This window comes from Hemicordylus capensis, chromosome 10 (assembly GCF_027244095.1).
Source record: "Hemicordylus capensis ecotype Gifberg chromosome 10, rHemCap1.1.pri, whole genome shotgun sequence".
Classification (NCBI taxonomy): Eukaryota; Metazoa; Chordata; class Lepidosauria; order Squamata; family Cordylidae; genus Hemicordylus; species Hemicordylus capensis.
Window position 1 is genome coordinate 15890901 of NC_069666.1, and position 26457 is coordinate 15917357.

At 51.0% G+C, this 26457-nt stretch overlaps 1 protein-coding gene across 2 annotated transcripts in view; it reads right to left on the minus strand.

The window, feature by feature from the left end:
- Positions 1-2116: 2116 nt before the first annotated feature.
- TRIP4 (thyroid hormone receptor interactor 4) overlaps positions 2117-26457 on the minus strand; it is a 55520-nt gene continuing 31179 nt past the window's right edge. For both annotated transcript variants that reach the window (XM_053272798.1, XM_053272799.1), the window contains 2 exons: positions 17768-17870; positions 2117-4000 (listed from right to left, as the gene is read on the minus strand). In XM_053272798.1, the coding sequence (XP_053128773.1) occupies positions 3933-4000; positions 17768-17870 (171 nt within the window). In that variant the 3' untranslated portion in view covers positions 2117-3932. The remainder of the gene's footprint in view (positions 4001-17767; positions 17871-26457) is intronic.

Sequence of the window (26457 nt, forward strand, 5' to 3'; positions counted from 1 at the left end):
TCTCCGTTCCTTTTTTAAAGACTGTGAGTTCCTTGGGGGCAGACAGGGAACCATTTTCTTACATAAAACCACATGGGAACTTCTGTATTGGAAAGCAGTATATAAATAGCAGTAGCAGAGGTAGTAGCATTCTCACCTCAAGTCCTGCATGGGGCCCTGCAGTCATTTCTGCTGGTTGGAATAAGGAGGTGGAGGAATTGGGCCACGGGACTAGCTAGAGAGCCTTAAAGAGACAGAATGACTGAAGTGGAGCATGGCATAGTGGTTAGAGTGTTGGAAGAGGACCAGAAGACCAGAGTTCAAATTCCCATTCAGCCACGAAGCTCACTGGGTGACTCTGGGCCCATCGCTTCTCTCAGCCTAACCTTCCCCACAGGGTTGTTGTGAAGACAAACACAGCCATGTACACTGCTGTGGGCTCCTTGGAGGAAGAGCGGGATATAAATCAATACACCAACCCTTGAGCTCTGATCCCAGCTCTGGGCTTCCCTCCCCCAGCCCACCCTGTCTTAATTCAAGCTCTCCCCGTCACAATCTCGATCTGCTCTTTTCCTCCTGTTACGCAAGGCACAGACCATCTTGCCCTGATCTCGAAAAGGATGTACAGCAATCGTGACATCTAAGCTAGTAACAAGGGCATCAAACTACCTTCCTGGGGAATTGGGACAGTTATTAAAGGCCAGACACTTATTCACTAGAACCCCAACTGCATTCAAAGCTGGTTTTTCACACATTCGGACCCAACTCATCCATTGTACAAAATAACAAAACTGATGCTAGGGCCCTTGAGAAACTGCATTGCCAGCTGACAGCCCTTGAGCAGAGATTCTCTGGCTATTCTTTGGGAGAATTCTGAGCAAAGCAGTTCCTGGATGAGGAAGGGCCCAGGTCTGTGACTGAGGGGAAGCCTTGTGTGTCCATAGGAACCCCAGATCTCACAAGGAGACACAGAGTACAAGCAGGGGTGGGGCCATCGCCCAGTGGGAGAGCATTTGCTTTGTTGCACAGAAGGAGGTTCCAGGTTCATCTCCCGCTGGGAGAGACTCCTGCCTCAAACCTTGGAGAGCGGCTGCCAGTCACTGTAGACCAGGCCTGCTCAACTGAGGGCCCCCCCCCACTGTTTTCGGACTACAACTCCCATGATCCCTAGCCATAGTGTCCAGCTGTCAGGGATTATGGGAGTCGTAGGTAGAGATGTGCACAGAATTGGTTTGGAGGCCCTTTATGGGCCTCCGAACCGGTTTGAAGAACCGGCGGTTCTGCCAATTCGAAGGCGGTGGGGGTGCCACTTTAAGAGTGAGGGAGGGTGCACTTATCCTTCCCACCACTTTTTCTCCACTGGCGTCCTTTGTTAAGAAAGCTGATCGGGGCAGCAGCGTACCTCCTTGCCGCCCTGTTGGCCGGAAGTCCCCGACACGTGGGCGCATCGGGGACTTCCGGCCATATCCGGCCAATGGGGGCAACGGGGCGGCAGGGAGGTTCGCTGCCACCCCGATCAGCTTTCTTAACAAAGGACGCCGGCGGGAGGAAACCGGCGGGAGGGGTAAGTGCCCCCTCCAATGCTCTTAAAGCGGCACCCCCACCACCTTCGGACGGCCTCGCCGCGGTTCCGTGCACATCCCTAGTTGTGGGCCAACATCTGCAAGAGAAGTTGAGCAGCCCTGGTGCAGACAATACTCCGTCGGAGGACCAAGGGTCTGACTCAGGAGAAGCAGCTTTCTATGGGAAGGAATCGCCACACACTGCCATTTCTGTTAGGTCTCTGGCTGGCAGCACTGGGCATCATCCAAGTGGGCATGATTTAAAGGCAATCCGGTCAGGAGCTGGACGTCAGGGAAGCTACACACAGCCAGAAACCACCTGGGGCCTTTCAGTCTAAAGAACTATGAAACTAGTGCTGTCACCCCAAAGGGAATTTTGGGACTGCTTTTAGGGACACCCCCCCCCAGACAATTGTCTTCCCAACAGCCAAAGGGAATCCTGATTTTTAAACTGAGAGGGGTTTCCAAATACATTTGCGACATGAGGTGGGAAGGGGCTGTTTCTTTTTGGGTTTAAAACAAAAGGAGAACTTAAAACTCAAAAACAGACTTTTGAGTTAAACACAAAAAACATGTTTTGTTTGTTTCCATTGTTTTAATCACTTTTAGCTGTTGAACTTGATTTGGCTGTTTTATTCTTTGTCTGTAAACTGCCATCAGGGTCTACGAGTGGTGGCATGGAAAAAATATTAAATAATAAATACAAAATTTACCTGCAGCTTCTGGAATCCTGGCTTGCGGATGTATATTGATTATGATTATTTTTTACATTTCCGTCCCACTCTTCCTCAGTGGAGTTCAGGGTTGTGTATACTATTCTCCTCCAGCCTATTTTGACCTCACAACAATCTCTGAAGTTGAACAAGGACTGGAGAGACCTGAATTCAAATCCCTGCTCAGCCAAGCCATGAAACTCTATGAAGCTCTTTTCACAATCAGTGAGAAGAGCTTCGGGTGGGTCTGCAGGGAGAGCAGGCCTGAAGTGCCAGGAATTCTCCCATGAGGGCACATGCAGACGTCTCATTTAGTATCTAGCTCTAGCTCGTATTTGACAGGGCTGGGAAGTTTGATCGCCTCTCTCTTTGTTTGAAGGAGGAGGGAGGCAATGGAATTTCTTTAGCACTACGTGCTGAATTAACCCGACAGCTACTAGGGATTTTTCCTCTACAGAAGCACTCCTTTCATTTCATTTCAGTGAGCAGGGAGGGGGGTGAGGAGCATCGGCTGACCGGGAGTACGGGGGTGGTTGGGTCCGGCCCTGGGGTCTGGGAGGTTGTGGGGCTGGGGGCCACTGCCCTGCTTGCCCCACCTAAAGGACAGGCTTGCAGAGGGGAGAAACTGTTCCCCTTGCAGCCTGAAAAGAGGTGTGTGTGTGTGCTGGCTTAGCCCTTGACATACGGACCATGTGGAAACAAAGGCCAAACCCCTGATAACCGAGCAAGAGGCATCTTTCAAAGCGGTGGCTCTCTTACATTTAGCAGGGGGAGAGCAACTGGCCCTATCCAACCCTGGCGCAGCATCCCTCCAGTGGCTGTCGCTGGTGTTTTACTTTATGTTTCTTTTTTCGATTGTAAGCCCTTTTGGGACAGGGACCCATCTTATTTATTTTTATGCTTTATTTGTCTATGTAACCCACTTTGGGAACTTTGCTGAAAAGCGGTATATAAATAGTGGGAGGAGACAGAAGCAGTGCAATCAACAGCAGAGAAAAAAAAATCTCTGCAGCCTGTGGCAGGACAGCAGGAAGGCCACTGGAGATGAGCTGTTAAGGAAAGGGAAAGCCCTCTTTTATTCAGGCTTCAACATGCAGGATGGAGCCCTGTGCCCCCAAGTGGAGGGAATCCGTGGCCCAGATCCGTCTGCTTGCCGGTGTGCGCGCGCGCATGCGCACTGAACACACACAGTGATTCCAGAGGTCACGCGGGTTCAAGAGCCCTGAGCGTTGCCAACCAGCGATGTGCCCCCCCCCGAGACCCCAGCCAGCCCCCTGTCCTGAAGCTTGCCATGCGCAAAAGGGTCACCGCAGCTCAGCAACCCGGGAAGGCCTTGGCTGTCTTTGGGCTCAGGCAGCACAGCGGCAGGCCAAGGACTCGGAGGCTGGGCTCACAGCCAGCCAGAGCTCCTCGCTCTCCCTCCCCTCCTCTCGGAGGGCTGCTCTGGGGACACAGACAACTCGGGACCTCCTTTTTTTCTCTTGGACTGCACTGTTTATACCAGCGGACAGCAACTTCACCTGTGCTTCTCGCTCCACCTTCTCGCCCCCGGGCCCCACCCCCTGCACGCTCCCTTTAGCAGCTTTGGAGCCTCCACTCTGGACATCTCAGTGGCCCAGTTGAGATCCGTTCTTCTGCTTCTGCTGCGGGTGGGGAGCCCAGATTCCTGCCCGGCAGTTCAGGCCCTTGCCTGCTGCCTCATTAACCCCTTCTTGGCTCCTTGATGGATCTTCGCATCCAACTTCCCTGTAAAAAAGAAGAGGGGGGAGAAAGGGAGGGGGAGAGGGACTCTCATGAGCACTCATTTTTTAAAGGTTATTTGCAATGTAAATCAGCTGCAGGCAACAAGGTCTCCCGCTTAGTGTGTTCTTGTCACATTCAATTTCCCTGCTTCAGGAGCCAGACATTTCCAAACCCAGCCGCTGCAGGGAGGTGGCAGGGACTGTGTGAGGAGAGAGAGAGAGAGAGAGAGAGATGGATGAAAGCCAGGGGGAAGGGAGGAGGAGGAGTGGAAATTAACAGCCCTGGCTGATACGCCCACCACTTCTGCTGTCACCGTTGCAAAGAGAAAAGCAATCTCTCTACTGACTGGGATACAAGCAGTATGGGTGTCAGCGTGGTGTAGTGGTTAGAGTGCTGGACTAGGACTGGGGAGACCCGAGTTCAAATCCCCATTCAGCCATGAAACTAGCTGGGTGACTCTGGGCCAGTCACTTCTCTCTCAGCCTAACCTACTTCACAGGGTTGTTGTGTAAGAGAAACTCAAGTATGTAGCACACCGCTCTGGGATCCTTGGAGGAAGAGCGGGATATAAATAATAACAATAACAACAACATCCATTGGACGAGGGGGTGCAAATGTCCCTGGGCCTGGAGGATCAAGGGGCCCACAAAAGCCCAGCTGCCTCGCCCCCGTGCTGCTGCCCCGCCTGCCTCCATTTCCCCAGGGAGAAACCGGCCAGCCGAGAAGCCCACCTGCCCACCAGCTGCCGCCAAAGGTAAATAGGGGGGGAAGCACAGTGGGGCTGGAAAGTAGGGGGCATGGCTTCGGCACTGGGGCACGCGGGGAGCCCCCCAAACAACCTTGTCCCGGGGCCACCGGGAGTCCCCCTACGCCACTGACAAGCAGGCCTCTCTGCTCAGGTCATCCAAGACCATCGCCAGCCATCCTGAAAGAGGACCGGGGGGTGGGGGATACGTGTAGCCCGCTGCTGTTCTTGGGGGGCAGTGGACCAGGGCAAGAACCCGAGACCCACGAGGAGACTGCTCTGTTCCAGGAGAATCCTCACTCACAAGGCAGAGCCATGGGAGAGAGAAGAATGGGCACAAGGAAAGCAGCAGGCTAGGGGCTCACGGGAACTGATTATTTGGCAGGGGGAAGTGACTGGCCCAGAGTCACCCAACTAGTTTCAAGGCTGAATGGGGATTTGAACTCAGGGTCTCCTCGGTCCTAACCACTACACCACGCTGGCCTGAGTATTCACTAGGCCCCTACACTTTAATGTAGGTTAAAAAGAAAATTATTTGCAGTATTCACATAACATAGAACAGTATCACATAACACCACAGTACATTGAACAATCATATTTTACATATATCACAGGAAAATCCAAAATCAGATCTAGTACTGTTAATGTAATAAATATAATCTGCCGGTGGAAACTGTGATTCTGCTCACAGCATGGATTAATCTAATCTTATCAGTTATCTTTTCTAAGAGCGCAATTGACCACACCTTATGATCCCACTACTCAATTGTTAACTGATCCAAAAATTTCCATTGTTGAACAATTAGTGTTTTTACTGCCAAGATTTTTTAAAAAGTACAAGTTCCTTATTTTTTAACTCGGCATTATTTCCTACAAATAAATGTAATAACCCTAATTCCAGAGAACATTCCACGTTTTGTCTCATCATTATTATTATCTATATATTTAATTCTCTTAGCTGGCAGGTGAGTCCTCCTGGATTTGGTGGCGGAAATCTCGCGAGAGTTCCTCGCATTGGGTGAGAGTTTGGGGGAAGGGGGAAATGGCGGCAGATGGTGGCGGCGGCGCAGGCCACAAAACGGCCGGAGATAGCCTCGGCTGGTTGCCGCCGGCGGGACAGCCCGGGTAAGGGGGAGGCAGCAAAGTCCGGCCTGTCCGCCGGGGGTGGGAGATGGCAGGCCTGGCCGTCCCGGGTAAGGGGGAGGTGGCGGTAAGGGGGAGTCCGGGGGTGGGAGGCAGCAGCGGGACGGCATGGCCAGGCCATCCCGGGTAAGGGAAAGCCCAGGAAGCAGCGGAGAGACTGGAAAGGGGGTGAGTGAGTGGGAAAGAGAGAGTGGGGTAGGAGGGAGGGGAGAAGAGCCGGCCCCAAACAGCGCACAGATGCTCTGTACGGGTCGGCTAGTAGTTCTTATTACTCCAAATATTTTTTTGCAGAAAACATACTACAGACACTTCAATGTAGCTGAACACCATAAAACACTGAAGATCAGCACCCAGAGTGACAGAATGGCTGTCCACAGCTCAGGCCATGCTGGTCGAGGTCAATGGCGCCCACCACCAGTCTACTTAAAGTAGGAGTGGGGGGAGGCCTAGCGCAGCACGGGGCCCGGGTTCCCTGCAACAGGGATTCCCAGATGATGTTGACTAGGACTCCCATCATCCCCAGCTGCCATGGCCTTTGCCCTGGGATGATGGGAGTTGTGGTCAACACCACTTGGGGTTCCCTATTACAAGGAACACTGCCTGGGAGTCCATCAAGAACGCGGCTGGGGCCTCTACTGGGATGCCCTTGGGCTGCGGGGAGCGCTCAGCTGGGGCCATCCAGTCGCCCAGTCAAGAAGCCTCAGCGCCTCTCCGACTGCTCTGTCAGGTCACCGGCCAAAATGCTTCAGGCTAGTGCGCTCTTCCTTTGCTCAGCAGGAGGAGGAAGAGGATGGCCACAGTTCTACAGGGCACAGCCATTCGTTAGGATGCCTAGGACAGAGCCACTTCCAAAGGCAGGTTGACTCGGCAGTTCCGCTCTCCCTTTCCTGCCAGGCTTGGAGCGACTGCAGAGCCATTCAGAAGCACACGGCCTTAGGCCAGTTCAGACCCTGGCTCCATCTAGCTCACTGTTGTCTGCATGGACTTGCAGTAGCTCTCCAGGGATTGGGGCAGGAGTCTCTCTCAGTAGTGAGGTGCACGGAACCAGGCAGGGGAAGTCCGAAGGCGGTGTGTGTGTGTGTGTGTGTGTGTGTGTGTGTGTGTGTGTGTGTGAAACTTTAAAGGCAGGGGAGGGTGCACTTACCCCTCCCTCTGCTCCCCCCCCCGGCACTCTGTTTGGAAAGCCTCCTTCGGGACTACCGCCCTGCCGCCCCGATTCTTTCCTGGCCAGAAAAGTACCCAGCGTACATGCGCATGCTGGGCACGGGTATGCACACATTGCACTCGCTTGTGTGCACACTGGGTGCAAGTGTGATGTGTGCACAGGCGCACCGGGTACTTCCATCCGAGAAAGAAACGGGGCGGCAAGGAGATATGCTGCTGCCCCGAAGGGGGCTTTCCAAACAGAGTGGGGGGGGAGCAGAGGGAGGGGTAAGTGCCCCCTCCCCCGCCCTTAAAATCCGACACACACACACTCCGGCCTTCGAGCCAGCCAACAGCTGGCTCTTTGGACCTTAAAAGGGCCTCGGAATGGGTCCGTGCACATCCCTCTCTCTCAGCCCTCCCAGGAGAGGCTGCCAGGGAGGAAACCTGACACGCAAAGCCCATGTTCTTCCATTGGGTTGGGGCCCCAACTCTTCATTCTACCAGGGTGCCCTGTGGGGGAGAATGGGAGGGGGGACCCACCTGCAGGCTGGCAAGGCGCTGCCCTTTGCACGGAGCCCCAGCCTTGGCTTCCCGTGCCCTGCCACCACCTCCTCCTGAGGCGACGTGTGCTCTTTAATCAGCGCGACGCGACAGTTGCCCTTGGCCTGCCGTCCATTGCGCGCGACAGAAACATTTGTCAGGAGGAGTCTGCTCCCACTGGTCTCGGCACGGTCAGGGCACTGGCTGACTCTAGACATGCTCATCCATAACCAGTGGCAAGAACTCATTAGCGGCATCCTCACCCCTCTGAGACATGGCGGGGGCTGCTGTGCAAGCCCAGCCAGCATCACTCTCGTTGTCCAGAGCCCTTGGCAGCTCAGCAGGGGAGCCGGAGAGCCCGCCCGGTACCTAACACTGCCAGGAGAGGATGCTTGAGACAGCACAGCAGCAAGAAGGGGAAGGAGAGCTGCTCTGATGCGAGCAAGCAGGACTTGTCCCCTTAGCTAAGCAGGGTCCACCCTGGTTGCCTATGAAAGGGAGATTAGAAATGTGAGCACTGGAAGATCTTCCCCTCAGGGGATGGAGCCGCTCTGGGAAGAGCAGAAGGTTCCAAGTTCCCTCCCTGGCAGCATCTCCAAGACAGGGCTGAGAGAGATTCCTGCCTGCAACTTTGGAGAAGCTGCTGCCAGTCTGTGTAGACAATACTGAGCTAGATGGACCAATGGCCTGACTCAGTGTATGGCAGCTTCTTATGTCCCTATGACCCATCAGCCCCAATGCTTTTCAGGTCACGCTTCTCTCCTGGATGCGCACTTACAAACATAGAGAGCTGCCTTATCCCGAGTCAGACCGTTGGTCCATCTTGCTCAGTATTGTCTACTCACTGACTGGCAGCAGCTCTTCCAGCAATCTTTCCCAGCTCTATCTGGAGATGCCAGGGAGTAAACTTGGAACCTTCTGCTTGCAAAGCAGAGAGCCTGAATACTCCCATTCAAACCCTTCAAGCAGATGAAAATGTTCAGTAAATAGCTCAGAATGTGGCATGTTCCAGACACTGAGAACAGGGAATTAGTGGGTCATGACACCTTTGTCTGTCCAAGAAATATCCCAGTGCTTCATCCGAGGTCAGCCACTGTCCACCAGTAATGCACAGAGTATTTAAAACAGATAAGTCCAGCATTTAGGCTTAAAAAAATGTGGCTCTTAAGTGTCCCGCTGTCATGACAGGTTCCTCTTTAATACAGTTAGCAAACCGTGGTCCCTCTAATTTTTTCCATCTCTGTGCAGAATGATTTTTGTTCTGGGAGGCAATATCAAGGCATATGCATTCCGAGTGAGGCCTTCCTGAGTGGGATCTAAAATTAATGGAGCGAACATCAGAAAACTTGTGAGTGCGTGCATGTCTTAGAGGGAACAGTGGTAGCAAAACACATCTTCACAAATATGACAGATCAGCCACTCCACACTCAACGAACCATTTCACTCCACAGCTGTTTGAAGAATAAGTTCTCCTGCTGTGCAGGCTCAGATTGACACTAGATAAAGGCTCTTCCCTAGCTATCATCTTGTCTTGTCTTTTGGCAGCAGCTCTGCCTGGGATTGCACAAAAACCTGACCCTCAACCCACTGAGGAACCTTGACATGCAACAACAGGCTTGTCACCACAACATCAGCTGGGACGTTGCTTTTCCAACACAGCAAATACCCATTTCTTAAATCAGGTAGGATCCTTTTCATGGCAACACCGGGTACAACCTCCCCTAGTTTTCACAGTCCACACAGAAACATGCCTCAAGGTTAAGATTTCCCCACATTTTCCATAACAGGAGCAGAACGGTGGGCAACAGGTTCTAAATTTCCTTTGGCCCCAACTCATTTGCAGGGGTCAAGTCAAGGGAGGACAGCTGGTCTTCTGGTAACAAGAATCAATTGTCCCCTTGGTGAAGCAGGGTCTGCCCTGGTTTGTATTTGAATGGGAAACTACATGTGAGCACTGTAGAATATCCCCCTTAGGGGATGGGGCCACTCTGGGAAGAGCACCTGCTGGCTTGCATGCAGAAAGTTCCAAGTCCCCTCCCTGGCAGCATCTCCAAGATAGGGCTGAGAGAGATTCCTGCCTGCAACCTTGGAGAAGCCGCTGCCAGTCTGTGTAGACAATACTGAACTAGATGGACCAAGGGTCTGATTCAGTATAAAGCAGCTTCCTACATTTCTCTGATTCTAACTTATATTGACATTGGAATGTGTTTTGTTTCAGGACACTGAGAGCGGCTGTCAATTTTGGTGGTTGGAATTAACATGACATTACTGCGGAGGCTTCCAAATAATCTATACATTGCCATATATAATAAATAATAAATGTATTAATAAATAATATATGAATTACTGAAATGTTAAGTTTACAAGCTGATGTGTTCTTCTACATCAGGGAAGCTCAACTTCAGCCCTCTTGCAGCAGTTGTACTAAAGGCAAAGGCAAAGTTCTGCCGTCAAGTTGGTGTCGACTCCTGGTGCTCACAGAGCCCTGTGGTTGTCTTTGGTAGAATACAGGAAGGGTTGACCATTGCCGCCTTCTGTGCAGTATGAAATAATGCCTTTCAGCATCTCCCTATATCACTGCTGCCCGATATAGGTTACCAGCGGGGATTCGAACCAGCAACCTCTGGCTTGCTAATCAAGTCATTTCCCCGCTGCACCACTCCCATAATCCCCGACTACTGGCCATTGTGGCTGGAAATAATGGGAGTTGTCAGCCACCTAATGGCGCAGCGGGGAAATGACTTGCCTAAGCCAGTCAGAGGTTGCTGGTTCGAATCCCTGCTGGTATGTCTGGGAAACACCTATATCGGGCAAAAGTGATATTGGAAGATGCCGAAAGGCATCATCTCATACTGTGTGGGAGACAGCAATGGTTAACCCCTCCTACCAAAGAAAAACCACAGGGTTCTGTAGGCGCCAGGAGTCGACACCAACTCAACAGCACACCTTTACCTTTAATACAACAACAGGTGGAGGGCCAAAGTAGTATGTGATCTATTTGTGGGGTTCCCCCCCTCCTCCTAATGACCACTTCAGCAGCTGTTTGTGGGCTGTGAATTCCCTAGTGGCTGGGTTTAATAGGATTCTTATCTCACCGTCTCCACCGCACCTTCCTTTTGCCACCAATTCTTGCATGATGCTCCTTGCTCGTAAACATGAAATCCCATTGGCAATGCTTCTTGCTGCAGGCCTAGCTGTTGTGTCACTCCAACACAATCCCATGCAATTGCAAACACTCACAGTAATCCACATTTTGCAAGCAAAAGCAGCTGATCCAGGCAGACAGCATAGCAGGCTTCCAGATTCATCTCCTTAAGAAGGGCCCAAGGCAGCAGCCAGGAGGAAGAGAAGGCCCAGCTTTTACAAGACCGACTCCAATCAATGGGAGCTGCCTAAGAGCCTGTTCACAAGCTGGTGTGCAATTCTTGCTGGTTTCTGAGGGACTGGAGCTGGTGGGTTGATTATACCCAGTGTGAGCAAATAGCAGCAGCTGAACTGCCCCTGCAAGGGACCCTATCAGAAGGCAATACTGAAGCCGGAGGAAGCCCTCCTCGACTGGAGGTTTTCAAAGCGAGGCTGGACAGCCATTTGTCAGGGATACTGGAGCTCAGCAGTAGAGCATCTGCTCTGCATGCAGAAAGGCACATAGGAAGCTGCCTTCTACGGAGTCAGAACTTAGTACTGTCCACACAGACTGGCAGCGGCTTCTCCAAGGCTGCAGGCAGGAGCCTCTCCCAGGCCGATCTTGGAGATGCTGCCAGGGAGGGAACTTGGAACCTTCTGCATGCAGCTGCTCTTCCCAGAACAGCCCCATCCCCTAAGGGGGATATCTTGCAGTGCTCACATGTTGTCTCCCATTAAAATGCTAACTGGGCAAAGAGGCACCTTTTAACGTGGTGATTCCCTTTATTTAGCAGGGGGAGAATAACTGGCCCTATCCACCCCCAGCACAGTATCTCCAGTGGCTGTTGCTGGTGTCTGCCTTATGTTTCTTTTTAGATTGTGAGCCCTTTGGGGACAGGGATCCATCTTATTTATTTATTATTTCTCTGTGTAAACCGCCCCGAGCCATTCTTGGAAGGGCGGTATAGAAATCAAATCAAATCAAACCAATCAATCAATCAATCATGCAAGCCAGGGCGGACCCTTGTAGAACTGCTGCTGGTCATTTGCTAAGCCGGGTCCACACTGGTTTGCATTTGGATGGGTGACCACATGAGAGCACGGTCTGCTGTAAGATGCTCCCCTTCGGGGATGGGGCCGTAGCTCAGTGGTAGAGCATCTGTTTGCATGCAGAAGGGCCCAAGTTCAATCCCTGGCAGCATTTCCAGGCAGGGCTGGGAGAGACTCCTGCCTGAAGCCTCGGAGGGCCGTTGCTGGTCAGTGTGTAGACAATACTGAGCTGGATCGACCAAGGGTCTGACTCGGTAGATGGCAGCTTCCTATGTGCCCTGCATGGAGTAAAGGGCTGGACCATAAGGCTTCCAAGGTCCCTTCAAACGGCAATAATCTACGATCCAAACAGGTGAATTGGCTCCGTGTGAATTTTAGGTTTGAGATAACAGAGCTGTTCTCATGACCCTACAGAGGGTTGGAGGAACGCCCAGCCAGTGTAGGAGAGGCGTGTGCATTGTGTGTTTGCAAAGATCAAGGTAGGAGGAGGGAGCTGCGGAGGACCGGCAGAGGCAACCCACACGCTGTTCCCTGCATTTACATCAGAGCAGCCCTGCTGGATCAGGCCCAAGGAAGCCCATCTAGTCCAGCATCCTGTTTCCCACAGTGGCCCACCCGAAGCCTCCGAGAAGCCCACAAGCAGGGGGTGAGGGCAGCCCCCCCCCCGCAGCTGGTATTGAGAGGCATCTTGCCTTTGTCGAGGGTGGATGGAAAGCCACCCCACCCAGCTCCCCCACAGCCACTCTCCTTTCCTCCTGTCTTGAGCACCGATCGGGAGGGCACACATGGCTCAACTCTTACCCTGGGCGGGTGCTCCGCAGACCCTATTTAGGGCTGAGAGCAGCCCTAATATCGGGCTCGGGGGGGGACGGGAACCAAATGATTTCCTAGCAATGCTCCAGTGAGAAAGGAGAGGAGAGCTGGTCTTGTGGTAGCCAGCATGACTTGTCCCCATAGCTAAGCAGGGTCTGCCCTGGTTGCATCTGAATGGGAGACTTGATGTGTGAGCAATGGAAGATATTCCCCTCAGGGGTGGAGTTGCTCTGGGAAGAGCATCTAACTTCCAAGTTCGCTCCCTGGCAGCATCTCCAATATAGGGCTGAGAGAGATTCCTGCCTGCAACCTTGGAGAAGCCGCTGCCAGTCTGTGAAGACAATACTAAGCTAGATAGACCAATGGTCTGACTCAGTATATGGCAGCTGCCTATGTTCCTATGACAAAAGAAGAACAGTGTGTGGCTGTGGCGAAAGGCTCGAGGCTTCTCAGTCCCCACACTCTGCTTACGAGCTGTTTCCTGATGGCCTGGAATGACCAACCGCTTCCACCCCGCCAGCAAACTTGCTGTGCGAGGATCTTCCGATGGCTCAACCCAGCCACGAGGGCGCCAGCCAAGGGAAGAAAGCAGGGCACTCAGGCTGGGGCCATCTCCTTCCAGTCTGTGAAGCTGATCCCTCTGCAAGCAGGAAACCGTCACTTTGGAAAGGACACTCTGTGCTATTCTTGGGAAGGGACGGTCCTGGCAGCAGAGAGGCACATTCTGCTTCACAGCCGTGGCGGGGAGGGGAGGAAGCACCCCAGCCGCCCCCCCCCCCCGCCAGGACTTGCTCTGCTGGGAGCAGAAGGCAAGCCAGCTGGGGAAAGGCACCCAGCCGAGATGCGGAGAGGCAAACCCCTCTCGCAAGGGTGGCTGGATCCAGACTGCAAGGGGTGGGGGGAAGAAAATACCCCTGGGGCCCTGAGTGAGTGGGGGGCACAAGCTGCGTGACAACTTGCTCTTTGCTCTTCAGCATTGATGCCATATGAATATATGAGGCAACTGTGGTTGGCGTCTATGTTAAAACAGGTTTTTGAGTGGGGGGGGAGGAACACACACGTCTCTCTCTGTGTGTGTGATGTTATTTGCATAGGAATAAGGGCAAGATCTTGCTGATGGTGTTTTGTTTTTTACCATGTCCTTATTGTTCTTTTGCATTAGGGTTGCCATATTCTGGCTTCCCAAATCTGGGTGCCTAATTTGCATATTATGTAAATTGGCTTGAAAACAATGTTTGAGCAGAATAGTGACTGCGTGTTTTGCTCCATGGCTCCATTTCTACATGGGGTTAGAGTCTCTCTCTCTCTCTCTCTCTCTCTCTCTCTATATATATATATATATAATGAAAGCTGAAATCTGGGTGGGCGAAGCAATCTGGGTGAGATGCTCAAAATCCGGGTGTAACCCAGTATTCCGGGGGGCATGGCAACTCTCTTTTGCATCAAAGACATGGGGGGGGGGGAGAGAAGGAGACAATGGGCCCATGGGGCCCCATCTTGTCCCAGGGCCCCAAGCTTGCTATGCCCCTGACTTAGAGAGATCCCCCTCCCCGCCTTTGGAATGGCACATGAGCAATCAGAATCTGTCTTTAAAAGGCAACATTGGATCCTGCTTTCTGGGGAAGCTCAGACGTCTTCCTAAGACATTTGCTCAGTCCCCTGCTAACTGAGGAAAGAGGCACCTTTTTAAAGTGGTGAGTATCTTTACTGAGCAGGGAGAGAGCAACTGGCCCTATCCATCCCCAGCACAACATCCCTCCAGTGGCTATTGCTGGTGTCTGTCTTATGTTTCTTTTTTAGATTGTGAGCCCTTTCGGGACAGGGAGCCATCTTATTTATTTATATCTATGCAAACTGCATTGAGAACTGTGGTTGAAAAGTGGTATCTAAATATGTGTCACAGGTGGGTGGGCAGTGCGTATATACATGTGTGTGCGTGCACGCACATGTGCACCACAGGATGAAACATTGCATTAAAGTAAAACTGCTTGTGTATCCCCATGAAGGGCTGTCTGCAGCTTCTGCCGCCAAATCTGTTCAAACAGCGATGGATCTTCTCCTTTGGGGAGACAAACTACAAAACGACACATTTGTCTAGGTACTAACTACAAATACAAGAGTGTGAGCAAGATTACATCCAAGTACATACAGTGAGAAAGAGGCAAACCTCCCCCTCCTCCCCACCCCCGGCAGTAAATGCAGTCTACAATTCAGCAGAAAATTGGAATGATGTTATGCTGCACTTCCCCAGGATTACGCTAATGGGAAGAAAAAGAGAGGAAGCCAACTGTGCTGACCCATTAGAGGAAAAAGACTGAACAGGAACAATCTTGTGAATATCTTTATAAGGCCAACTAAATATACCAAATCTGAGCTAGCTTTTGAATGTGTGCTCTTTGCAGACTAGTTAGGCTAATCTATGTTTAGTGCACAAGATCACAGGTTGCACCGAAGTACATTGGGACAAAAAATGGAATGGCTATTCTCCTCTTGGAAGTATACCTGCAGTTATTCAAATTGGTCTCTAGCTCTAAAAGGTAATTCCCAGGTCCCCTTGTAAGGTAGAGGGCTGAGGAAATAAAAACATGATAGTTCTTACATTAGCTGAAGTTGAGATTAGCTCTAGGAGATGCACTCAGTATAAATTCAATAGAAGCCAAATTAGGTAGGACTGCCTAGTGCCTCTTTCCCCCTTTAAGATTTAACAAATCTTAAATCATTAGCTTCAGGCATGATAGATCAGGACCTGAACCACAACAAACATCCATCCAACCAACCCCCTCAGGCTACACAGAAGACCACTGTTCACAGATTAGCTACATGCTGATCTTGACTGAGATTAAGAACCAGTGTGGGGCAGTGGTTTGCAGGCCTGCTCAACTTCGGCCCTCCTGCAGATGTTGGCCTACAATTCCCATAATCCCTGGCTATAGGCTACTGTGGCTGGGGATTATGGGAGTTGTAGTCCAAAAACAGCTGGGGGGGGGCCTAGGTTGAGCAGGCCTGGGTTAGAGCGTTGGACTAGGACTGGGGAGACTAAAACTCAAATCCTTCAAATTCCCCGTTCAGCCATGACACTCTGGGTGACTCTGGGCCAGTCACTTCCCTCTCAGCCGAACATACCTCACGGCATAGTTGTGAGGATAAACATCATAACCATGTGCACCACTCCGGACTCATCGGAACATAGGAAGCTGCCATATACTGAGTCAGACCCTTGGTCCACCTAGCTCAGTACTGTCAGATTCCCTTTTCGCCACTCCCCCCCCACCGCCTTCTTATTCTAGGGAATCCCCCTTTACTGGTAGAGGGGAATCCGAGCTGAATTCCCCTTTACAAGTATAGCCCCCAGCTGACCTGCAAGCCAGTTCTTTGAACCGGGGCAGGGGGGGACGGCGGTACAATTCTAACTCAGACCAGCACACACACACACACCCTTTGCGGGTGGCAGTCTGGTTTGAACTTGGACTGCTCGAACTGGGCCGGCTTGCCCATCCCTACTGTCAGAGGAGAGTTGGTCTTGTGGTGGCAAGCATGAATTGGCCACTTTGCTAAGCAGGGCCCATCCTGCTTTACAATTGAATGGGAGATTATATGTGTGAGCAGCTGGTCGAATGACCATAACAATAAAGATCTGAATGGGTGTGAGCATGGTGAGATATTCCCCTGAGTGAATGGGGCTGCTCTGGGAAGAGCATCTGCATGCTTGCATACAGACGGTTCCCTCGCTGGCATCTCCTGATAGGGCTGAGAGAGACTCCGGCCTGCAACCCTGGAGTTACTGCCGGTCTGTGTGGATAAAACTGAGCGAGGTGGAGCAACGGTCTGACGTGGTATAAGGCAGCTTCCTATGTTCCTAAGTAATCCTTCAAAGACTTCTACACTTCCAAATATAATCGAACAACAAGTCACTGGCTGGCATGATGCACAGCCTCCCCTAGATCCAATGCTCCACCCTGGGGCTGCTGCAGAAGAACCCCACGGCAGCATCAGGGCTGTCCAGAATGTGCGGCCGTGCTAGCAGCACTTCTGCTGTGTAGTGATGTGATGTGATGCGATGCGATTAGAAGGTTCAATGAGGACCAGGGACACCAGAGTTCAAATCCCCATTCAGCCATGAAACTCACTGGGAGACTCCAGGTCAGTCACTTCTCGCTCAGACCAACGGCTGTGCATCTGCCAGCCAGTATAATCACACATCGCTGGTGTCCTATCGTAAGCTTAATTACTACCACAGTAGTTATATTCGTGGCAGCTGCTACTGTCAGGCAAGAGGAAAAAACACCAACCAAGGCAACTGCTGATGCCTCTTTCATGGCCGACGTCTGTGCCTTCTTTGCGAACTGGAGTGCAGGGACGGAGGCAGGGCTGGACTATGAGATGCGGAGACCCTAACCAATATCCGTATTATTATTCTAACAAAAAGGGCAATGGAAATAGAAACAACCAAACTTTATTTTAACCTGGGAAAGATGCCACGGAAAACCAATCATCTAACAAACGGTCATCTTGCAATAAATCTATCTGTATTAGAAATACCTTTAAATGAAGATACACTATGTAAAATTTGAAACTTAGTCATTTTTGTGTATTCAGAGGCCCCTCAGAATGTGAGGCCCTCAGCTATAGTTTACTTAGCTTATGCCTAAACCCAGCGCTGGTCCGAGGTCTCCTGCCTTTCCCCATCCTAAGATGACTGGGAGCCAGCACAGAAATTTGGTGCTCCTCCCACCCATTCGCAACTGCCCCACCCTATGCCACCCCACTGTTCTGCAGGGTTCTCATATCAAGCAGGGAGGTAACAAGACAATTGTGGAGTCACAGAACAAGAAGATATATCTGTGCCCTTTCCCCTGTCTCACATCTGAGGCATGAATGTTTAATGTTAATCATTTCCTCATCAAGGGAAGTTCTTTTAACTAGCCCCCAACACCCACCCACCCTGCCCCACTTTATCTGATTACATCAGGAGAAGTTTACCATTCCTGCAACATTAGCAAGGGTGGTGGGGACGATGTGTCAGAAGGAAGCACTATCGTTGGGGGAAAGGGGGAAAGAAGAACTCAAGAGACATTGGCACTAGTATGCAAATGCCAGTGCTGAAGACTGTAATAGTTAAAAGGCATCAGGACTGGATACAAGAGAGAACACACAGAGTCGGATGCCACCCACTGCCTGCTAGGAAATGTCAGCGGAAAATGAGGACTTACAGATTTTGTGTTTGCCTTTGATGGGAAACTTCACCACCATCTCCTGGGGGTTAGAGCAGATAAAGACAAACGGAGAAGCCGACTCCTGGCTCAGCTGTGGATACTAGAACAACAAAAAAACACACACACACAAAAACAGTTAGGCTAGACCATGATGAATTAAAGCCAGAGAAACTGGATGCCCCAACATTACACAGATCAGCAGAAATATGCTTGCAGCAGCACAGAGCAATTGACCATTTCATGGCAAGAAGCAGCAGAGGCGCCTTTCGCAAGAGCTCCTGAGGATTAGGGTGGCCCGCGTCTAAGTGCAGCGGCACTGAACACAGCCAGATCCAAGCAGCATTACAAATGTGGCATCACATCCCTGTAAGGGGCTCAAGGAAGATTGGCCACAAAGCCCTGGCCTGAGGGAAGGCAGCAGGCAGCTGCTTTTCTTTAAGTAAGAAAAAGCCCTGCTGGGCCCATCCAGTCCAGCATCTTGCTTCATGCAGTGGCCAGCCAGGTGCATCCGGGAAGAAGCCTGCAAGCAGAGAGAAGATGGCAAGCAGCCTTTCCCGTTCCCATTGGTATTCCCTTCAAGGGCATGACACCTCCAATCCTGATGGAAATACACAACTACCAAGGCCAGCAGCCATGGATAGCCCTCTCTCCCATGCATGTGTTAACCCCTGTTAAGAGCAGTCTAGATGGGTGGTGATCGCCCAACTAGACCCTAACCATCACCTTAAAACTCTGAAGGCGACATTCAAGGAATACCTTTATTAGCACCAATCACGACGACCAATCATAAAGCAGCTAACTTCCACGATATCCTGCCATTGTGGTTGGTTCCAATAACGGTATTCCTGCAATGTGGCTTTGGGGGTGGGTTGGTCCAACATGGCTACCTACATTAAAAAAACAAAAACAAACCAGAAACAAATTCCGAGCCATCTTCAGAGATCCTGTTGCTGGCAAAGCTCCAGGTCACCCCAAACAGTGCAGAATTGGGGCAGCAAGTAGGAAACGGGTCCTCCGCTGTGCTGATAAGGGACAAGATCAGAAAGAAAGAAGACGCCAGCTCTGCTCAGAGGCATCCAGCCTCACTACTCTCCAAGGGCCAAGCCAGATGTGACGATCAACCCATTCTTTGTGCTTGCAGTTTTTTCTTGCTCAAGGTAGCAGCTGGGAGGGTGGGCGGTCAGCATCTGGACTGCGGCGGGCAGGAAAGGAGCACTTACGGTTTCCCCCTTGTGCTGCTGTCTCAATAAAAACTGAGCTCCCTGAACTGGCTATGAGGCCTTGGGACAGATGAGCCCAACTGGTGCAAACTGAAGCTTCCCTCTTGGCCCTTAGGAGCGTGTCAGGAGCACGGCACAAGCCAGAAGGATGCAACGCCCCCTTCTTGTGGGCTATGCCAGGCAGCATGGCAGGGTGGAATAGGAGAGAGCCACAACTGGAGCTGACGGAATCAGAGGCCACTGGGCGCCTCCCAGGCTCACTAGGACAAGCTGCTGCTGGCAGACTGCCTTTTGATCCCAAGACAGTTGAGACGTGTAATGAAAGCCATTCAACAGTATTTCAATTGATTCATCGAGCCAGCTAGTCAATTAAGCATTGCAGCCTCTCTTAAGCCAGTGTGGTGTAGTGCTTAAGAGTGCTGGACTAGGACCAGGGAGACCCAGGTTCGAATCCCTCTTCGGCTGTGAAACTCACTGGGTGGCTCTGGGCCAGCTGCTTCTCTCTCAGCCTAACCTACCTCACAGGGTTGCTATGAGGAGAAACATAACCATGTACAGTGCTCTAGGCTCCTTGGAGGAAGAACGGGGATAGAACTATCAAAAATATAAAATACAGAAATGTCCAAAATATAAAATACAAGCCTACTCACAAAGCCATGTCAGCACACTCTTTTTGGCTCCCGTGAAGAGCAGTTCCTGCACCTTAACCGCCACATGTGGAATTTAGCTTTTGGCAAGTCGCAGCAACGCAAACTCCTGGAAAGCAACACGGGGGAGAGCTTGCCAGAAGCTGAAACAGCCGGCAGCCGACATGGGCAAAGCTTCTCCTAGAGCAGCCACTTGCCAGAAGAGTTGTGTGGAAGCCCTTCGGCTGCTTGATTTCTGTTTCTCGTCCCCCGCTTTCTCTCCCCCCCGCCCTCCCGTATGACGGCTGCCCCTTTCTGAACAAGAGCCTGGCCCTGCACTCCGAATCAGACGCACACCGACCAACCATTGATATATTCAAGAATTATTCTAAATTCCTTTGTTCTTTAGCACAGGCCCCAACCCCTTCGGCACACTTGTTTCAACGACAACTACACAACATGCAGAAGGCACTCAGTCCCTGAGCCTGGCCAACACATTTTGGCCAGTGGTGCCATCTTAGGATCAGCTGTGGTGGCGCAGCAGGGAAGCAGCTGGCCTAGGGAGCAAGGGGCTGTTCGTTCGAATCCCTGCCGTTGTGCTTCCCAGACTGTGCCTAGTAAATATAACTGTAGTCCCCTATATCAGGCAGCGGACCACTTTAAGTGGCGCAGCAGGGAAAGGCTTGATTAACAAGCAGAAGGTTGCCAGTTCGAATCCCCGCTGGTACTAAATCAGGCGGCAGTGATATAGGAAGATGCTGAAAGGCATCATCTCATACTGAGCGGGAAGCGGCAATGGCAAACCCCTCCTGGATTCTACCAAAAGAAAACCACAGGGCTCTGTGTGCGCCAGGAGTCGAAATCGACTTGATGACACACTTTACTTTATATCAGGCAGCAGCAATGTAGGAAGGTGCTGGAGATGGATGCTCACTTCAGTGACAATGGCAAAGGCATCATCTCATACTGTGTGGGAGGAAGGCAATGGTAAACCACCCCTGTATTCTACCAAAAAAACCCTATGGCTCTGTCAATGCCGATTCGACGGCACAATCTTTCCTTTCCTACCAGCTCAGGGGACAAACGGTGATAGTGATTTTTGGCAAGGTCTACCCACCCCGCAGAGATGGAAAACAACAGACCTTCCATGGACACCGAAAGCGCATCCCACCAGGGCAATGGCCACTTCTGCAGCCTTTTGACAGTAGCCTTGGAAGTAGTTTCCCAAGCTGAGGAGAGAAAAGCTTGGCAAGCCCAGAGCCCAGAAGTATAAAGCACAGAGACCACATAGAAGAAAAGGTGGCAGCATTGTTGCAACCCACTTTCTCTGTGTTAAAACCCCTTCTTTATCCTTAAGGAAAGGAAAGTGTGCCGTCAAGTTGATGCCGACGACCACAGAGCCTGCTGCCAGTCAAAGCAGCCAATACTGGGAAAGACCGCTCATTGGTGTGACTTGGTGTAAGGGAGCGCCACATGGTCATAGCCTCCTGTGTCACACTCACAGAGATTTCATCCGGCACATAGGAAGCCGCCTTATACCAAGTCAGACCATTGGTCCATCTAGCTCAGTACTGTCTACCCAGAAGGGCAGCTGCTTCTCCTAGGTTTCACGCCATTAAGGACAAAATCAAGGCAAGGTGTATCCTATCAGCTGGGATATTTGCGTCCGTGTTTTCTTGGAAGGCCTAATTCAGATTTATCCTCCAGCCAGTCTTTGCCGCAAAGTCTCAAACTTAGGTTTAACAACAAGGCAGGAGATGAGAGAGCAGTGAAGCACTCTCCATCCTCCACCCCCATGAAAACTGAAGACGCTGCCAGGGAAGAGGAAGGGGCCATCATGAGTGCACTTGAAGCCTCCTTCCCCCTTTTCCAAACCTAGCTGGCGAAGAGGACAGAGCCACCCTCCTTTCATGCCTCATAAAAGCTTCACAGCTGTCAAGCCGATACTACAGGTAATTAATTACTTAGCACACATTTTCTACTCTGCTCCTGCAGGAAATTGCTCACCATTGCAGGAAGAAAATGTGAGTTGTTTTCTGTTTTGCTAAACAGCAAAATGCATCAGGGTTTTTTTGGGCAAGTAGGTCAAGAGCTGAGGCTGGAGGCAAGTATGTCAAGGCTATGGATCAGCACGGAGTCCCTTGGGAAAGACTAGCATCATGGCCTTGCCACATCAGGAGAGAACCTTGGTTTGACCCCATTGATTTCCACTGCAGCTTCAGCCGGTTTATATGCGATGGGAGCATTTTACGGGGTCCAGTTCTCTTCATTTCATGTGTGATGCTTCCAACTGACCCCTGCTAATTGGGCAAAGAGGCACCTTTTTCATGTGGTGATTCTCTTTGTTTAGCAGGGGGAGAACAAACGGCCCTATCCATCCCCAGCACAGTACCTCCAGTGACTGTTGCTGGTGTCTATCTTAAGTTTCTTTTTAGACTGTGAGCCCTTTGGGGACAGGGAACCATCTTATTTATTTATTATTTCTCTGTGTAAACCTCCCTGGTCCATTTTTGGAAGGGCGGTATAGGAATCGAATAAACAAACAAACTAGGTTTTGAGCTACAGTTTCAGCATGGGAAGAGGTTTCTCAGCATCCCCTCTGCCCATGGCCCTCTTTCCTTCACTTTACAAGCAAGTGGGCACAGCAGTGGGAGTCCGGCTGCCCATCTGGTCTATGAAGCTGCAGAGAACTAGCCAGAGCAGATATGCTCCAGCACCATTCTAAGGAGTAGCAAATATAGAGATCATTTTAAGAGAATAGGGTTGCCATAGTCATATTCTGGCTTTCCAAATCCGGGTGCCTAATTTGCATATTATATAAATTGTCTTGAGAATAATTTTTGAGCAGAATAGTGACTGCACGTGTTGCTCCATAAAGCTGCTTCTACCAGGGCTAGAGCTTAGCTTTTCTTTTTAAATGAAAGCTGAAATCCAGGCTAATCTGGGTGGGCTAAGCAATGTGGGGAAGATGCTTAAAATCCAGGATTTCGGGGGCATGGCAACCCTCTATGAGAACAGCCTAGTCAGGGGCTACAAGCAGCACCCCTCTATAGGATTTGGAACTGCAGGCTTGCAGTCTCCATCTTGGCTATCTGGACTTGCGGGACTGCAAACCCTCCACATCCCCATATTCGGCAAACTCTCAGGCGCTTAGCACAAGCAGCATGGGGCAACTTTGCCCCAGGTCAAGTATGACGTGCAACTGCAAGGTATCCCCATGCCCCTCTCTATTCACAGACACAGAGAAGGGTGGTGGCTGGGCAGACCGGAGCTAAGCAGGAGGACTATTTCTCAAGAAAACAGTGAAACTCCTCTTTTCCTTGGCACAAAGGATTAGTCTTACTAAGGATAAGGCTGTAGCACTCCCACGTCGCTATGGCAGCGTTAATGGTCTGGTGCCAACCAGAGGAAGAGGCTCCTGAGTGTGAAAAGCATCCCAATCTTGATCTTCTCACCTGGTAGGTCTTCCTTACCCACAAGATAAGTTTTGAGCCTGCCCATTTACCTGATCCCATACAGGTTTTTCAAACCATTTCACTTGTGTGATCCTCAAGATTGCACACGCCCATGACTGACTCATACAGCACAAGTTAGTTTGTTAACCATGGAGGTCATTCCCTGCAGCCAGGAGGTGTGACCCGTGTTTGGTCTGAAGGCATGTTTTTGCCTATATCAACCCTAAACCCCAATCAATGGTGTGCGTCTTCTTCGGACCCACCACCCGCGTGTGCTTTGGCTTTGGTTGTTCCATCGACCATGGCCATTGCTCCAGCTTCACTTCCGGCTCCTGGTTTGGACCCATCTCCTGATCCAAACTACGCACCATGCTTGGCTGCCTTGGAGAACCAACCTCCCCGGAGCCAGCTGCTTTCCTGGCTCCCTGGCTCTTGAGTGTCACGCCTGCCTCCCCTCTGCCCTGTCCTTCTGCTTGGCCCCTGGGAAGGAGGACTCCAGCGTTCGCTATCTTGCAAGTGGGACAGATACACCAACGTAAATAGAAGAAGATATCTATGTATTTATTTCTCCTGGGTGTAACCATCACTGATCCCATGTGTGGCAGCTCTCACAAGAGCAGCTGCCTAGAAAATAGCAACGGGGACGGAGAGCCAATGGTGGTGGCGGCGGCGGCGGGCCAGGCAGGGCGCCGGGAACAGGAGGTGGCGGCAGGCCGGCCTGGCCCAGCCACCGGGAGAAGGAGGCGGCGGCAGGCCAGGCCAGGCCCCACTGGGAGACGGAGGTGATGGCGGGCAGGGCTGGCCGCTGGGAATTAGCGGGCGGGAGGAGGTAGCAGGATGGCTTTCTAGCTGGCCGGCCAGCCAGAAAGTGCCAGGTGGGGGGGGGGGGCGGGAAAAAGAAGCGGGCCGGGCAAAGGGTGGGGGGAGAAGTGGCCAATGGAGGCACAGATGCTCTACGCCCGGCCCAGCTAGTTACTAATAATCTCTGCCTCTCTCTCTCTCCCCTTCTTCCTCAATCTAAACTCCGCACTCCAGGTCTGCTCTCTGGCAAGTCTTAAGCTGATTTAATTGCAATTCAAACCTTTAAGCTAAAACAGCTCTTCGTGAGTCTCTAATTGATATTGCTATTTAAGTTTTATTGCCCTTTATCACTTGCCTAACGAGCTTTCATTTCCTGTACCTCAATAATCGTTGAATCAATCCGACTGTACCATATCCCTGTCTTAAGCCTTTATTTCCAGACCAAAACTTTGCAGAAATCGACACTGTAATGGACTGTTCACTCCAGTCTAGAGTTGCCACATTCTGGCTTTCCAAATCTGGGTGTCTAAATTGCATATTATGTAAATTGGCTTGAAAATAATTTTTGAGCAGAACAGCGACTGCGTGTGTTGCTCCATAACTACATTTTGCTCCGTAACTCCGCTAGAGCTTAGCTTTTTAAAAGGGGGGGGGAGCTGAAATTCGGACAAATCTGGGTGGGCTAAGCAATTTGGGTAAAGATGCTTAAAATCTGGGTGAAACCCAGAATGGGGGAGGGAGGGCATGGCAACTCTGCTCCTGTCTCGCTAATTCCCCACACAAGCCCCAAAGTAGTTCATTTAACAACCAAAGGTTATTCAGGATGGCTGGATCCAAGGACTTCTATCCGGGGGGAGGGGGCTAATGACCATCTCCTTCAGCAGGGGAGGCATCTCCCACTGTTCCAGAGTGGCACTGGCTACCCCTGAAACCCAAGACCCCACCCCATCCCTAGCCACCCTTAACAGCCACAAAGGGCAAGGGTCAAGCATGCAAGTGGTACGTCTCAGACTTCCAAACAGCTTGTGTATCTCTTAGGCAACACATTCTGAAAACTATTCAATATAACCAGATCAAACAGCAGCACATGGGAACACTGAGTTCTGGCGCTACAGAAGTCTTAGTCAACATGGATAGGAGAGATTTTATCTAACAAATTTAAAGCAGACTGGTGAGGGTTCAGATAGCCCTTTGGGCCCTCATTGAGGACACCCCAAACCACTCTAGAAGGTTCAGCTGGGTGACATTGAGGGGATACAGTGGCAGTGGATAAAAATGTGTTTTTTTGCCTTCGCCACCACCGAGTAGGCCCTAATTTGGGTTCTAGCCACTGTTCCCTGTAACAGGGATTCCCAGATGCTGTTGGCTACAACTCCCATAATCACCATCCAAAGGTCATTGCAGCTAGGGATGATGGGAATTGTAGTCAACAACATCTGGGAACCCCTGGTTCAAGCCTGTGTTTGATTATATTTGCTCTAGATTTTCTGCCAGTGACAGACTAGCAGCCTGCTTCCTTGCCCATGGTTTGCTTTCTACTGAGGAGTTGCCAGCCCCAGCAGGACAGAAGGCGGCTCTTCGATGGGATCATGCCGCCCACCTCCTCCTTCCTCCAAGTTGATGTATGGAACTGAGGACACCCGTATGAACACCCACGATGAAGATACATGGCCATAAAGGAGAACCATGTAATCATTTACAAGTTTGTCCATGAAAATTCACTCTCACAGTCTGAAGCAAGTCTTGTCTCAGTTTCAAGGCCTCTTGGGACCTGGTGTGTAGTGTCTGGTCTCACTAGCTTGGTTATTTGGCTTCTCGGACCTGTAGCTCTGGTCCTGACCTTGCCTTCTGCCCGGCGTGACCTCTGGCTCTGCCCAACAGCAGTGGCCCTTTCATGAGGCAGAGTGAGGCAGTGACCTCAGGCAACAGATAACAGGGGCACCAGCAGGATGGCAAGATCACTGGGCCCAGAGTATTTAAGAGAGTGGCTTCTTTGTCATGAACCCTGCCAGCAATTACCATCTTCTGGAAAGGTCCGGTTACGGTTGCCGCCAGCTCGTTGGGTAGAGAATCGGGACCGGGCTCTTTCTGTGGTTGCCCCAGGGCTTTGGAATATGCTCCCTGTTTAAATAAGAGCATCTCCTTCTCTGTTTGCTTTTAGTAAGACCCACAAGAGGCACCTGCTTCTTCGGGCTTTTAACTGGAAATAGTTTTAATAACCTGTTTAAGGAGATGGTTTTCATTCTGCTTTCTGGAATTTTAATCTGTTTTCCCTCTTCCATTGTGTTTTAAGTTTTGTACACTACCTAAAGAAGTACATATCAGATGGTATAAAAATATGATAAATAAATTATAAATAATAAATAAAATGCTCCGTCATCATCGCTGCAGCAACAGCAGCAGCTCTTTGGGGCCAACCTGACCCTTCCAAACTTTGCAAGGAGCACAGAAGGAGAAGAGGAGACTGCTAACCGTCTTCTCATCTCCCTACCTCCTACACCACTTCCAAAGATTGCAAAGGTCAGTTTTGAAAGAGGGAGGACCCCCACCAAGGGAACAGAACAAGGCAGCATTTGGCACCTCCA